This window comes from Talpa europaea (assembly GCF_964194135.1).
Source record: "Talpa europaea genome assembly, chromosome: 9".
NCBI lineage: Eukaryota > Metazoa > Chordata > Mammalia > Eulipotyphla > Talpidae > Talpa > Talpa europaea.
Window position 1 is genome coordinate 76,375,979 of NC_140076.1, and position 13,614 is coordinate 76,389,592.

Genomic DNA, 13,614 nt, shown 5'->3' on the forward strand with positions numbered 1-13,614 from the left:
CCAACCCCTGTGTATCTTTCATTTCATATTACTGGGCATCTATTCTATGCCAGGCACATTCTACCCAGAAGGTCTATGTGTCCCCTGAGACATTGGCTGCCATTCATCTCTCTCTCTTACACACAGAAGCATCAGATTTGTTTGGGCTCAAACACCGCTTTATTTCCTGCTGGTTTTACAGGTGCTTATCCTGCAAACCTATTCCCTTGGAAAACTTAATAAGCAGGCACAGTACTCCCCAGGGGAATGGAGGGGGCAGGATAGTTGGCAAGAAGAGGGCAGTAGAGGCACTTAGGGGCTTACTCAAGGCCTTGAGGGGAAAATCTGATGCCCTGGGTAAGGGTAAGAGGCCAGGGCTGGGCCAGAGGCACCCAGGTATTTCCCAGAAGCCCCTTCAGACACTGTCACCTGGACTCCAGCTCCACCCCTCTCATGATGTCACTTCCTGTGGTGGCAAGAGCACAGGTTCCAGGGGCAGATTAGGAAGAGAAGGCAAGACTGGGGCCCCCAGCAGTGTTCAAGACCTTGCCTTTAGGCACCTGGAGTGGAACTGGAAGGAGAGGTCCGTGGGGCCTTCCAATGCCTCCCCCAAGGGCCTTCTAGGGCCTTCATTGGGTGCCATTCTCGAGCCTAGAAAAGAAAAACATACTCACCCTCCACCCTGGGCTCCTCCTCTTCCCTTTCTTCTCAGAGTCTGCCCTCTGGTGTTCTTGCTTCTTAATTTCCACCTTATCTAATTACTTGCCCTGGCTCAGCCCTTAAAATCCCAGAGTGTAGGTGCATGCACTAGGACAGCAGCTTCCTTTTGCCCAAAGGAAGAGCAGTAATGACTCCAAGGTCACACAGCCATGACTGGCTGGCAGAATTAGGATTGGAACCCACACTTACTGCTGGCTACAACCCCCACCTGCCTCTTCCTGGCACTCACAGGCCTGCGAGGCACACAGGAGATCTGGGGGGGCTCCCAGTGACCATTCTCCTGGCAGCGGATCAGTGGCAGGTTTCGCTGGGCCAGCCCCTCCCGGCACCGGTAACGAAGCACCGTGTCCACTTCATAGCGCAGCCGAGGACGGCCAAACACTTGAGCCAAGGGCAGCTCTGGTGGGGGCCCACAGGACACTGTGGGGGGAGGAGGAGAAGTGACACAGTCGGGAACTTAGAGCCTGGTTCTGGGGTGACTGTTCCCAAAATTCAGATGAGGAGATGAATGGACCATAATCTGATTTACCATAAAAAATAGGGATTCCAAGTGGATCCGCCCAGTTTGGGTGGCATTTCAAACTTTTCTGTGTGGCCCTGTACCCTCCCTACACATACATCAGAACCCGATGCCCTGCCCCCACCCTGGCTGCCCTCACCCAGCCCCATCTTGCAGGTGTAGGACAGGTGGTAGTTGCAGGGCACGTCACTCCATTGCCCCTGGTCATGCCACACCATCACCACACAGTTCTCTCCGGACAGGAAGTAGCTGTCAGGCTGCCCAGGGTTCCAGTTCTCATAGAGCTGGGCAGAGAGGGAGGGGGTAGTGAGGATCCCTCCGGAGCACTGGGTAGAATAGGCCCAGAGGACCTGAGGGGGTGGAGGGGCGCAAGGGATAGCAGGAGAGAGAAGGTAGGGGACCCCAGGGAAGAGGAAAGAGGAGGCCAGAGGCTTTGGGAAAGGATAATGGAGAGGTACCTAAGAGGAGGAGAGGTACCCAAGAAGGGGAGGAGCGTCTAGATGGAAGAGGGGAAAGCATGGGAAAGGGAAGGGGCCAGAAAAAGGAGAGAAGGGCATGAGGTCCCTAGGGGTGGAGGACAGAATGCTTGGCAGGAGCAGCCTACACATGGAGGGGGGCAGCGGGGGTCTCACCAGGGGGACGCCATCTGACCATAGGAAATCGCCTTCGATGGTCCTGTCGTTGAGTCCGATCCACTGGTACTCTCTATAGCGATCTGGGAAGAAGCCACAGGGACACGCAGGTGTGCAGTGGGCTCCGCCGCCAGCAGATGGCAACGTCCCCGGTGTTGCGCTGTGTGTGGATGGCCGGGAGGCAAGTCCCTCTCGCAACCCCGAACCTGCGCTTCCCAGTTTTCAACCCCTCCCTCCGACCTCTGCCCCGGACAGATGGAAGGCAGGGGCGTGAGGGAGGGGTTGTGGGGAGAAGGAAAACAGCACCAAGGCTAGAAAAGGAAAACTGGAAAACGAGTAAAAACTTTCAACAAAGTCAGAGTCAGGAAACAGATGGAGGTAAGAGGTGGGGCAGGTTGAAAGTGGGCCCCTGAGCCACTGCCGGGCGGAAGCGGCTGCATTTCCTGCGGGAACCTCAGCCCTCCTCTGCCTGAAGCCCCACTAGCCACAAGAGGAGCGGAGAAGGTGGGAAAGTCCAGGGATGAGTGAGGGAAACCAAGCGACACTGAGTGCCCAGACGCGTTAGCACAGGCACTCAGGCATAGCGCGCGAGAGCGACGACAGGCTCCCCTCCGCCCGCCCCAGCCCACTGTTGATGAAGTCCTGCTCCTCGGGCGTGCTGATGCTGGTCAGGTGCGCGCCGTACATCCGGCACTGGGTCTCTGCCTCCTCCCAGCTCCTTCGAGTGGAAAAGTGCTTGTAGCAGGCGCCCTGGAAGGCGTCCCAACCAGGGCTGCAGAAGCGAAGGCCTGGGGCACAGAAGGGCGGGTACCTTAGGGCCGAGGAGCGGGGAGCCCAGAGCGGCCAGGTTCCGGGGAAGGGGCCCGGCTCCTCCCACCACCGCGACCGCGGGGGCGGGGCTAGGGAGGGGACTAATGGCGAGTGAGGGGCGACCAGGAGGAGCCCAGAGGGTCTGGGAGCCGAGGGTGTTGATGCCACCGTTTTCTGAACAGCAGTGGCCGGGGTGAAGGCTGGAGCCCCCGCCTGAGTCTCTGCCACCCTCCATCCTCAACAGCTCTACCCTCCGCTCCTTCCAGGAGAATGGACGCCGGCAGGTACTGACCGCCTAGCAAGGGCAGAATCATGCTGAGCCCTCCTCTCCCGTGCCCGCGGAGAAAAGCGTTCAGGATTCCGGGGTCTAGTTAACCAGCAAGGGAACTACATGCGGCTCTCTGAGGGATTCGCCTAAAATGGGGATTCTCTAATGACAAAGCTAAAACCAGCGCCCTTCCTCTCCACTGGGGAGCTAGCATGTCCTGTGGGGTCGCGGCTTCAGATATACCCCCACCTCCGGCAGGTCCCTCCACACACTCACCAACATCGCACAGGTCCCCCCCATAGCCAGGCAAACATAGGCAGCGGACCCCCTCCTCCTCCTCCAAGCATGTCCCACCATTGTGGCAGGGGCTGGGGACACAGACACCTAAGGGGGAGAGAAGTGAGGTGGGGGACGCAGGGGAGCACAGTTCTGCAGTCTGAGCCTCCAATCCCCTTGTCCCAGGAGCTGTCATAGACCCCAATGGTTTGCGCTGACGCTGCCTCTGGTCACAGTCCAAACTTGACTGCTGGGTTTCTGCCCCCCTCTCCACCCCCTCTCACTGCCCTCTGCTCTGGCACAGGCTCAGCCTGGGCTGGTCATTGTCATGGCCACCAATGTGAGCCCAGCTAGACAGGGACTGGGGAAGTGGCCAGGAAGGCCCTCAGGACTCAACCCCGCTAAGGGGAAGAGACTGGGCTGTCAGTCAAGAGACCTGTACTCTCATGCGTTTCCTGCCTCTGGTGGGTGACATTGTGAAGGTCACTTTACATTTTATCTGGAAGCTTAGTTCCCCACCCTCTAGGTTTTGCGCCAAGCCCCAGGACAGTTCTCTGCAGTCTCGGTGGGCTGTAGAGAACCTGAGGAGCGTCCCCATAGCATCAGTCGTCTGTCCATCATCGTTTCTGGGACCTGATATTAAGGTGCTCCATATGGGAGCTAACTATTCCTCCCGCTGTCCACAGGACCCCAAAAGCCCAAGGGATGGAGCTGCAGAGGCTCCCACTGTCCTACAGCACTACTCCTCCCCCAACATATCCGATCTCTTTCTCTCTCCTTACTCCCCTTGACCAGGGTCCCTCCCCCACTTCAGGCCTACAGTCTCCTCATCTAGAAACCTCTCTGATCCAGATGGCTCCCTGTCAACCTCCAGGCTGTCTTCTTAGACTAACACACAACCCTGAAGGCTTGCAATCTGTCGTGTGGCTCTAGCTCCATCTGGCTAGGTCATTTGTCTTCTCTGGACACTCCCTCTCTGGATCCTAGGGTGGGAAGTGGCTGCTCTTAAACTGGGCTTGAATGTGGAAGGGTGGTGTCAAGTTTCCACTCCTTTCTGGTCTGATGACCACAGGGGAGGACAGCCCCATGAATCTGTTGCAACAGTTCAGGTCTGCGCTCTCAAATCTGGGAGGTAAAACCTTCTCTAGGCAGGACCCTTCAGATTGTGCCATCTACCCCTAGGCCCACAAGACTTCACTCTCACCTGAAATCTCTCTGCTTGGTGGGGATCAGAGGAAACAAGAGAGGAGGAGAAGCTGGAATTGATTCAAAGAATTTTGCTGGGATAACCTAGCTGTTTTGCATAAAAATGAATCAGCTGTTTTAGCACAGGTCCCCCTGTCCTGTCCTTTCCTGCCAATAGCTTCTTCCAAGCTGGTAGTGCTATCCTTCTTGTGCAAAGGGGGAAGGGAGGTGTTTTTACTTAATCCATTAAGCACTAGGTCCCACAGAGTAGAAGTCCTGAACCCCCTTCTCATTCCTCACACTTCCTGCTCCTCCTGTTGTTCTCTCTGTTCTCCTCTTCAATCCGGGGAGACAGAGACTCTCAAACTCAGCTCTTGGCTCCCCATCCAGTTCATAGGCCCTTCTCCTGGCTCTGGGTGGCAGAACCTAAACCAGAAGAGGTCAGGTGGAGTGAAGGAATTTCTCTTGAAGCTCTTCTTTCCTTCCTCTTTTCTCTAGGACTGAAGAGAAACTTTCCTTTCCTTTCTGCTGCAGTAGCAGACCAGAACTGTCCCTCATCCTCCAGGTGTGGTAACTAAGACATGGAGGATAATTTGAATGTGCTCCTGTTCCCACTAAACCCGTCCCCAACTTTCACACACTGAACTTGAAGGCCAGCTGGGCAGGGAGCCAATAGTTGAAATGGGTGAGCCTGGGTATGATACAGGGACCCCAGGGCACCCAGGCCACATAGGACAAGGATTCCTGGGACTGGGGGGATCCCAGCTTTCTCCAGGTTCTCCACTGGGAAGCTCAGCCTTCTTTGTGTAGGTAGGGCTTCTCTTGGACCCTAAAGGCTACCTCCTTATTCTCCCTCCCTCCACCCCCTCCAACCTTGACTCCCGATTTTGTCTTCTCCAGCATTAGGGGCTCTGAGATCCTTTGGATTCAAGGAGAATGAAACTATTCCCCCTAGAGGACAGGGGTGGTCATTAGTGTAAAGGTTAGTGGAGGAGGGGGAGGCTGTGGGCAGAGTGATTAAAGTTAGATACTATCCCCTGCTGAAATGGGGGCAGGGAGCTGGGGCACCTGGATGCCAGGGAACACCTCTATGCCAAGAGAGACTTTCCCAGTCACTACTATGTATGTATGATTCTATATGGATCAGAAATGAATACAGATGCACACACACGAACATTCCAGGCTGTAGAGGTCCTCCCCATCATGAGGTAGGGACTACAAGTCCCAGCGCTCCTGAAGACTGGTGGAAAATGCCTTCTCTGGGGTAATGTGTAGGGTTAGATCTAGGAATTCAGTAGTCAGAAAGGACTACAAGTCCCAGCGCTCCTGATGACTGGTGGAAAATGCCTTCTCTGGGGTAATGTGTAGGGTTAGATCTAGGAATTCAGTAGTCAGAAAGGAAGGTGGAGAGAGACCACAAAAGGAGAGGATGAGGGAATAGCAGAGGGCTGTTAGATCACCAGGACAGGAAAGGTGTAGGCTAAAGATATGAGAGAGAGAGACAGAGAGAGAGAGAGAGAGAGAGAGAGAGAGATTAAAGAGCTACCCATGACACAAATCCATGGAGTGAAAAGGGAGCTGTGGATGGAGACAGAGGGTGCTAGAGTTTTGGTTATAAAGCAGTTTAATAGAGATTTATTTCCAAGGTTTGTTTTCCATGAAACAGTCAAAAAATACTTCACAGAAGTAGTCGATTAAGGCTCTGTGGGAATAAGGGTTCACTAGGACCCCAGAGGTTGAGGGACGGGGATGGAATCCCAGACTCCCAGTATCAGTGGCAGATATCTGAAGGGCACACCTGACTGGGGGAGGAGCAGTGGAAGATGAACCTGGACTCTAAGGGTGTAGTAAGTGACCATGGAACCCTATTAGCTCATGAGGCCTGGGGGTGCCCTGGTCAGTGGCATGTGAGTCAACAGGTGGAGAACCCAAGGGTAGAGAAGAGTCACAGGTGGTCAGCGGTAGGCCTGGAGTCACAGGGTGAGAATTTCAGCAACAGGGAGAGGGCCACAGGGTGTGGATCATGGAATTGGGGGACATGGGTAAGGAATTAGAGGTCTGGAAAGGAAGCCATGAGGTGGGGTATCCAAGATGGGAGATCCACAAATGGAGGTGTAAAGAAGAATGAAGGCAGAGGACAGGAGAGCTTGGGGAATGTGGTTAAAGGACTATAGGTCAGGTGACCCAGAGCTGCAGGGGGAGAAGGAGGAGGACAAAGAGGGTGGTTGAGCCTTGGGCAGAGTTACCTGATGAGGGGGCCACGGCCACTCCACCACGGTTGGCGCTGTCAGTGGGCAGCACTGGCTGGGCCTGCACTGAGGTCCCTGCTGGGACAGTTCTTCCAGAATTCTCTTCGGAGGGGGCCGCCAGCTCCCTGGTGCCCTCAGGGGCCGGTGTGGCTGGAAGCAGGGAAGAGGACTCCTCGGAGCTCCCTATCTCCTCACTCTCTCCTTTGGGGCCCCCGGACAGCTCAGGACTCCCAGTCTCCCTCCCCACCTCTCTCTCCCCAACTGGAGTGGAAGGTGGCAGGGATGCCAGGTTCCCCTTTCTGGGAGTAGGCAGAGTCTCAGTGGGTGGTCCAAGGACCCTTGGAGGCCTGGGAGCTTCTGGTTTTCTATCAGGAGATTGTGATGCACCAGGCTGTAGGACTGCCCTTGTTGGTGGAGTTGCCTGGGACAGCAAATCCTCTAAGGTGGGATGAGGGGTGTCTGGGTCCGGGCTGCTGAGCTCGCTGGGCCAGGCCCATAAGGCCTCCTCTTCCACTTTCTCCTCTTCATCCTCCTCCTCTTTTTCTTCTTCATCCTTGCCTTCCTCTTCTGAAGACCCCATGGGAGGTACAATGGATTGGGTTTCAAATTCTAGGTAGAGTAGAAATGGTTCAGCACCAGGGACAGCACCACCAGAGGCCAGGAAGAAGGGAGGGAAAGGGGAGAAAAGCCAGCTGGCTGGAGTGAGGCCTGAGGGAGTGGGAAGAGCCTGCCCAGGGGAGAGGCTGTCTTTGCTCCACGCCAGAAGAATTTCAAACTGAGCTGTAAACAGGCAACACCTGAGAAGGCTCTGAGGCTTTTCATTAGCACAGGAAAACATGATCTCCCTTTCAGTCTGTTCAAATGTTCTATTTTGAGTAGGTAAATGGGGAAGAACCAAAAAAAAAAAAAAAAAAAAAAAAAGGAGACCCCCCCCCCCCTTCCCAGGAGGACTCTCCTTATTCCAAACATTCCAGACCTAGAGATATGGGAGTGGAATTTGTTAGAAAGGCAGGTTGGGGGCCTCCCCGGTGGTACAGCGGTTGAGCGCTGGGTTGCGAAGCTGCCTGCAGCCTCTGCAGCGCCGGTTCGATCCCCGGCTGCTCCCCGGCCACAGGAGGAGGGTCCCATATGGTGCACAGACCTCTCCTGCCGCCCGCTGCTCCCCTCAGCAGTGTGCTTCGGTCCTTCTGCCTACTCTGCTCCCTGCTCTGGCTCTAGTGAATTCTCTCACCCTCCCGCGCTTCTGACTGTACCCAGTGCTTGTATAAATAAAAAAAAAAAAAAAAAAAAGGCAGGTTGGGAGGTTGACAGGAGAGATGTCCTGTACCACTGAGCTGCTGCGAAAGGACAGGGCAGAGTCATACCAGCCACAACACCAACATCAACCTGGGATTGAACCTTCTACTTCCAACTTCTCTCAAAAGAAGACATGCAGGATAAGGGGTTCAAGTTACCTAGGACAGTCTTAGGGGCCTCTGCCGGGTCTTCTGGAGTGGAGCTTCCCCCTCCTCCATCCTCCATGATGGGAATGGAGTAGATGGCTCCACGGGACTCACTCTCCACTGCTTCCCGGGGCAGCTGCAGTTCCTCCAGGGTCTCTGTCACTGTGACAATGGCCTCAAGTCCATCAGAGGCTGGGTTGGAGGCCTCAGGGATGGCAGAGGGCTGGACAGAGTCTGTGGCAGGAGGAAAGTGCCAACGGGAAGTCAAATAGGTGGCTCTGGGTCAGAGGACTCTGGGTTAGACTCCAGCCACTGAAGCCAGTTCACTCATACCTCCCCTGTGGAGCACCTGTACTTGGTGACTCACTCCTCAAGTGGTAATCAAGTACGCACAATGAGTAATGCCAAGTATTGTTTTAGGCACTGAGAATATAGTAAAGAGCAAAACAGTTTCCTGCCCTCAAGGGAATGTATATTTCAGGTACAGATAATAAACACCTATTATAATGTTACCATATAAAGAATAATAAGCAGATAGGATGGAAAAGTACTGCTTTAGATAGACTGAGCAGGAAAGGCTCAGGGAAAAGATGTTCCCTTGAGTAAGGGATGAAGGCAGTAGGACAGACAGACTGGTCTCTAGGCTTGGGCCAACGAGCAAGGAGTCCTGGTCATCCCAAGACTTAAAATGGAAGGGGACAGGCAGCCACCAGTCTAGGTTGAAGGGCAGAGTGTTGTATGAATGTTCAACAGTCCCTAGCTGAGGATCTCAGCATTTTGCAGGAAGAGGGCAAAAACAGAGGCCACCCCATCCTTCCAGGATCTGGTCCCTTCAAATATCCAGAGTTTTAGAATAGATTACCTTGTCTCTGGGGAAGGGAACCAGGAGTAGAAAACCAATGAAGTAAGGCTGGAATTGGGCTAAGAAAAGCCCTAAGGGCCTGTGCTCAGTCAGACAAGACAGGACAGCACGTCCTGCCCTCCTCACCTGCTCCAGTGAGCCTGCTCGTGCCAGACAAGCAAACCTGTGCCCATACTTGCTTCTTTCCTCCATGTGCCACCCTCTTCCTTTCCTCCTGATTCAGTTCCTCCTTTTATGTTTTCCCAGAACAGTGCTTGGCACATAATTGTAATCAGTGCATAGAAGGGCTAGGTGTCACCACCATCACCATCACCATCTTCACCCCTGCTCCAGTAAGCCTTTCCAGATGGACCTACCTTCCTAGGGGTTTCACTTCCCTACCCCTCCCCAACTCCAGGCCTAAGATGTCTGGAGATCTGCCCAGTGAAAGTAATGCTTTTCTCCCAGACTTTCCTCATGCTGGGAGCAAGCCACCTTGTCTCCCCTTAGATTGGGGACTCTCATAAAAGTTGTATCTTCCTCCCTCAGATTAGGGACTCCCTGAGGGAAAAAGCTGTGTATTTTCCTCACATTTCTACCTCTAGTCCTCACACCAGTACATTCCTCTCATTTCTAGCTCTAGTCCTCATACATACAGTACTGGGGCAAGGCCCAGGACACTCCATGGCAATGCCTCCCTGATTATCAATTACCCTTGGTCTGGGCCCTGTGCTCCTGGGAGTTTCAGGCACTGCCTCTTCTGCTCCCAATACGTAATATGGCAGGAGCTATTTCTATACCCAACTATCCTTAAGGATCTGCTGCATGTGGGGACTGGGGAATGGTTTCTATCCATTAATATTTGGTGGTTAAAGATTAAGTTAAAGGTTCTGGTAACCCCTCTGAGGGTTCTTGAGTACATTTGGTTTAGTGGAGCAGATCATTCATGGATTCAGAGACTCATCACCTCTGTTCTGCCAATGAGCTGACCAGAAATGGAAACATATTTGGCAGCCCAATATAGAACAAGCAGCTGTAGAACTGGGGGAGACCAGGCATGGGCTGCCATGTGGAGGCAGGTAAAGCAACGCAGAGCGGTGGCTGAGGCCTCACTGTCCAAGCCAGAAGATACGACCAGAATTAGAAAACTAGTCAGCAAGCTGATTATCAACCAACTCTCCTTCAGGCAAGCGGAAAAGACCTGAGAGAAAATAGTCCAAGCTGGTACAGGACCTCATGGCGCCACTCTGCCTCTCTGAGCTCACTCAGCCTCTACGAGAAGGCCAGCTCACCTCGGAAGCAGTAGACGTTGAAACGGCTGTGCTTGTTGGGAAAGCCAGTCTGGTTGGGGAAGAGGAAGAGAGTCTTGACACCAGGCAGGCCCCCACCACAGCGCTGGCTTGGTGTGATGATGGGGTAGCGCACACTGCCATCAGCTAGCCAGCCCGGACTGCAGCGGTCCAGGCCACCATCCCAGGCCGCATACAGCTGGCCTGTGGTGGCAATCTCTGCACCACGCTCCCGGCAGTATGCTCGCGCCTCCTCCAATGTCAGCTTGTCTGGAGGGGCACCCAGGAACAGCTCTCCTGTTCAGGAAGACGAGATTTGGTTATCAGGAAGTTGGTAGCCGCTTTCACCTTGGAATCCCATAGGAACGTTCGGGAAGCTTCTCTAGGTTCAGTCTCCATCTATGACATAGAGTTAACCATCCTACTTCATTGGATCAAAGTCTGGATAAAACCTCTGGATGAATATCATTGCTCAAAGGAAACTGACCCAACTTCCTCATCTGCAAAGAAGGAAACTGAGGCCCAGAGATTTTAAGAGATAGAGAGATACACAGTAGGTAGCAACAGACGAAACTCAAGCTCAGTCTCGGGTTTTAGCCATAGACTTGCCTATATAACAGTGCTGGAAGGAGAGGCAGTTTCCTTCTCCCTGGCTGCTCCTTTAAACACATGAGAAACAATATGGTCTAATAGAGGACCCAGGAGGACCTATGGGCAACACTAGTGAAGGGGCTCATTCCCTGGTAACCCCCTCACCCCCAGTCACCATTTAGGTCTTCAGCATAACAGTAGACATCATAGAGGTCATTCGGGTCCACCACTCCATAGTTTCGGACCCCAGGGAAGCCATCCATGTCTCCATAACAGGCCTCTCTTGGGGTCTGGATGGGATACCTAGGGAGGGAGCACAGATGGCTTCACCAGGGAGCTGCCTTGGTGCCCCTTCTGCGTCACATTGCCTTTCAATGCAGCCAATTCCCAGCTCAGCAGGAACCCACACCCCCAACACAGGGTCCTCACCCCCTCCCCAGATGAACCTCCTTCCCTGGGGGCCACAGGCAGCTCTTGGGAGAACCCAAGAGCACAGCCACCACGGAGACAACCGGAAGTTACTGGGCCCCAACCCCAGCCCACCTCACAGTCTGGTCGGACAGCCAGCCAGCATCACACTGCTCATAGCCCCCCAGGTAGGCGGCATAAAGCTGCTCCGGGGTGGCGATGCGGGCTCCGATGCGGGCACAAGCCTCCTGCGCCCCCGTGAAGGAGAAAGCATAGCGGGCAGAGCCCTCCCGGTAGAGAAAGACGACCCCTGTGGGCAGAAAGGGCACCTGAGGCCTGACCACACACTCATCAGCCCTCGTCGCCTCCTCACCTCCCTGTACACACAGGGTAAAATCTGAGTCGTGCCCCTTCAGCATGAGGAGTTAAGGTAAGTTACGCTGAAGGCAGAATTTCCGCCAACTGAAGAGAAGAAGGGGGTAGCCAGGGTATCTATTCACTCCGTTTCCGATTCGGCCCGCGCCTTCCGCCTTCGGTGGTGTTTGCCCACCCCTCAGGCTGCGGGCCCGCCCCCCGAAGGCGGAGTCCTGCCTCAGGCCCCGCCCTCTCACCTTTGACCTTCACCTCCACCGCGTCGCTGCCGTCGTCGATGCCGTGCTGGACCTCGCAGCGGTAGATGCCTGAGTCGTTGGGCCGCAGCTCGCTCAGCGCCAGAGAGACGTCGGTGAGCGACGCGGGGTAGGCGGGCAGCGCCACGCGGAACCGGTAGGCCTCGCTCACCTTGACTCGCAGCCCGCGCGCCACCAGCACCTCGGCCTCGCGGCCTCCCGACAGGAAGGTCCACTTGACGCGGGGAGAGCCGGGCGCTGCGCGGCGGCTGGGTGGCGGCCGCAGGTAGTGAACGTGGCACGGGATGGTGAGGGCGCCGCCCAGCACGCCCTGCAGCGGCGCGTCGCCCGCGATGAGCACGCGGAAGGCCCGGTCCTCTGTGGGCGGGCGGGGCGGGCTGGAGCTTCGTGTGGGAGTCCGCGGGGGCCCAACCCAGGCCTTCCGCTCCTTCACTTGGGCTCCTCCAGACTCGGGGATTGGCCACGCCCGCCCCAGAATTCCCTGCCTCCCTGGCTTTAGGATTTTCTTGATCTCACGCCGCCCGGCGCCCCCCCCCCTCATACCTGGGTCCCAGCCCAGGGTCCCTCAGGCTCACCTTCCACGGCCTCTAGACCCCTCCCCAAAATATCCCCTTCAGTTTCATTCCTAGGGTCTCTCGGCACCCCCCTAGGATTCCAGGGACCACCCCACGTTTTCTAATCTCACATTCTCTGTGCCCCAGCCCTAGTGACAAATATTCTGTCTGTTCCCCTTAGAGTCACCTTCAGGTTTTCTTCCAGCTCCACCCGTGTTCAGCCTCCCAGCACCCTTCATCCTATCCTTGTGACTCATCCTCCTCCCTAGAGACTGCCACCTCTGACCTGCCCCAGCCCTGTCTGCCACTCCACCAGGGGCCCAAAACTCTTGTTTATTTCCCAGCCCAGACAGACAGAGGTTGGTTATGGTCAACAAGAGGCCACTCTTGCCATCAGGGAGATGACCCTGAGTGGGGTCGCTTACCTGAGCTGTCCTCATCAAGGGCATCAGCTAAGGCCAGAGGGACCCCGGCCAGGGTCAGGATTGCCAGCAGGGGCAGGAACATGCCTCAAGCTGATGGGGGGACTTAAGGAGAAAAGATACGGTTAAACCTCAGGATAGTCTTCCTCTGGATGCCTGCTACACCCATGTGGACTTGCCACATATCCTGTCCCCAGAACCCCACCTCACCATTAGCTCTCTTTCTGATCTCACCATCCAGGAGTTCTTCCTCAGAGTCAAGACCTGGGTCCTAGTCAACTCTCTGTGACTTAAGGCAAGTACCTTACATTCTCTGGACCTTTATTTTCTTACTGGTAAAAGAGCACTACTACTACTACTACCAAATAGGTTGTGTTGAGGTTGTGCTTTGAGAGCCCTTTATATCCTTAAAACTCTGTGCAGGGGCCTCCCTAGTGGTGCAAGGGGTTAAGACACAGCATAGTGAAGCTACCCGCAGCCACTGCACATGAGTTCGATCCCCAGCAAGGGAGGTGACCCACATGGCGCAGCAGACCTCTCCTGTCTCCCCCGCTGCTCCCCTCAGCAGTTTATTTCAGTACATCTGCCTGTTCTGTTCCCCACTCTGACTCTGGTGAATCCTCTCACTCCACACCTCTGGCCTGTACCCCAGTTCTTGTATGCATAAATAAATAAATCTTAAAAAAAAAAAAACCTGTACAAATGCACAGTGCCAGGCACATATTTGGTGCTCAACAGATGCTTATAGCATGAATGGTAGGTGCCCTCTCCCCCTCCTAACTCCAGACTCCTTCCTCTA

The 13,614-nt window shown here is 54.9% G+C and overlaps 1 protein-coding gene across 1 annotated transcript; it reads right to left on the bottom strand.

Annotated features, from left to right (window-relative positions):
• Positions 1–531: 531 nt before the first annotated feature.
• Positions 532–12,900, bottom strand: BCAN (brevican; the record flags this gene model as incomplete). Its single annotated transcript, XM_084242402.1, has 13 exons — positions 532–630; positions 929–1,119; positions 1,359–1,503; positions 1,852–1,934; positions 2,481–2,639; positions 3,206–3,313; positions 6,637–7,248; positions 8,094–8,315; positions 10,215–10,508; positions 10,978–11,105; positions 11,346–11,520; positions 11,822–12,196; positions 12,819–12,900. The coding sequence occupies 13 exons, from the start codon at positions 12,898–12,900 to the stop codon at positions 532–534; spliced, it is 2,673 nt and encodes an 890-aa protein (XP_084098528.1).
• Positions 12,901–13,614: the final 714 nt, after the last annotated feature.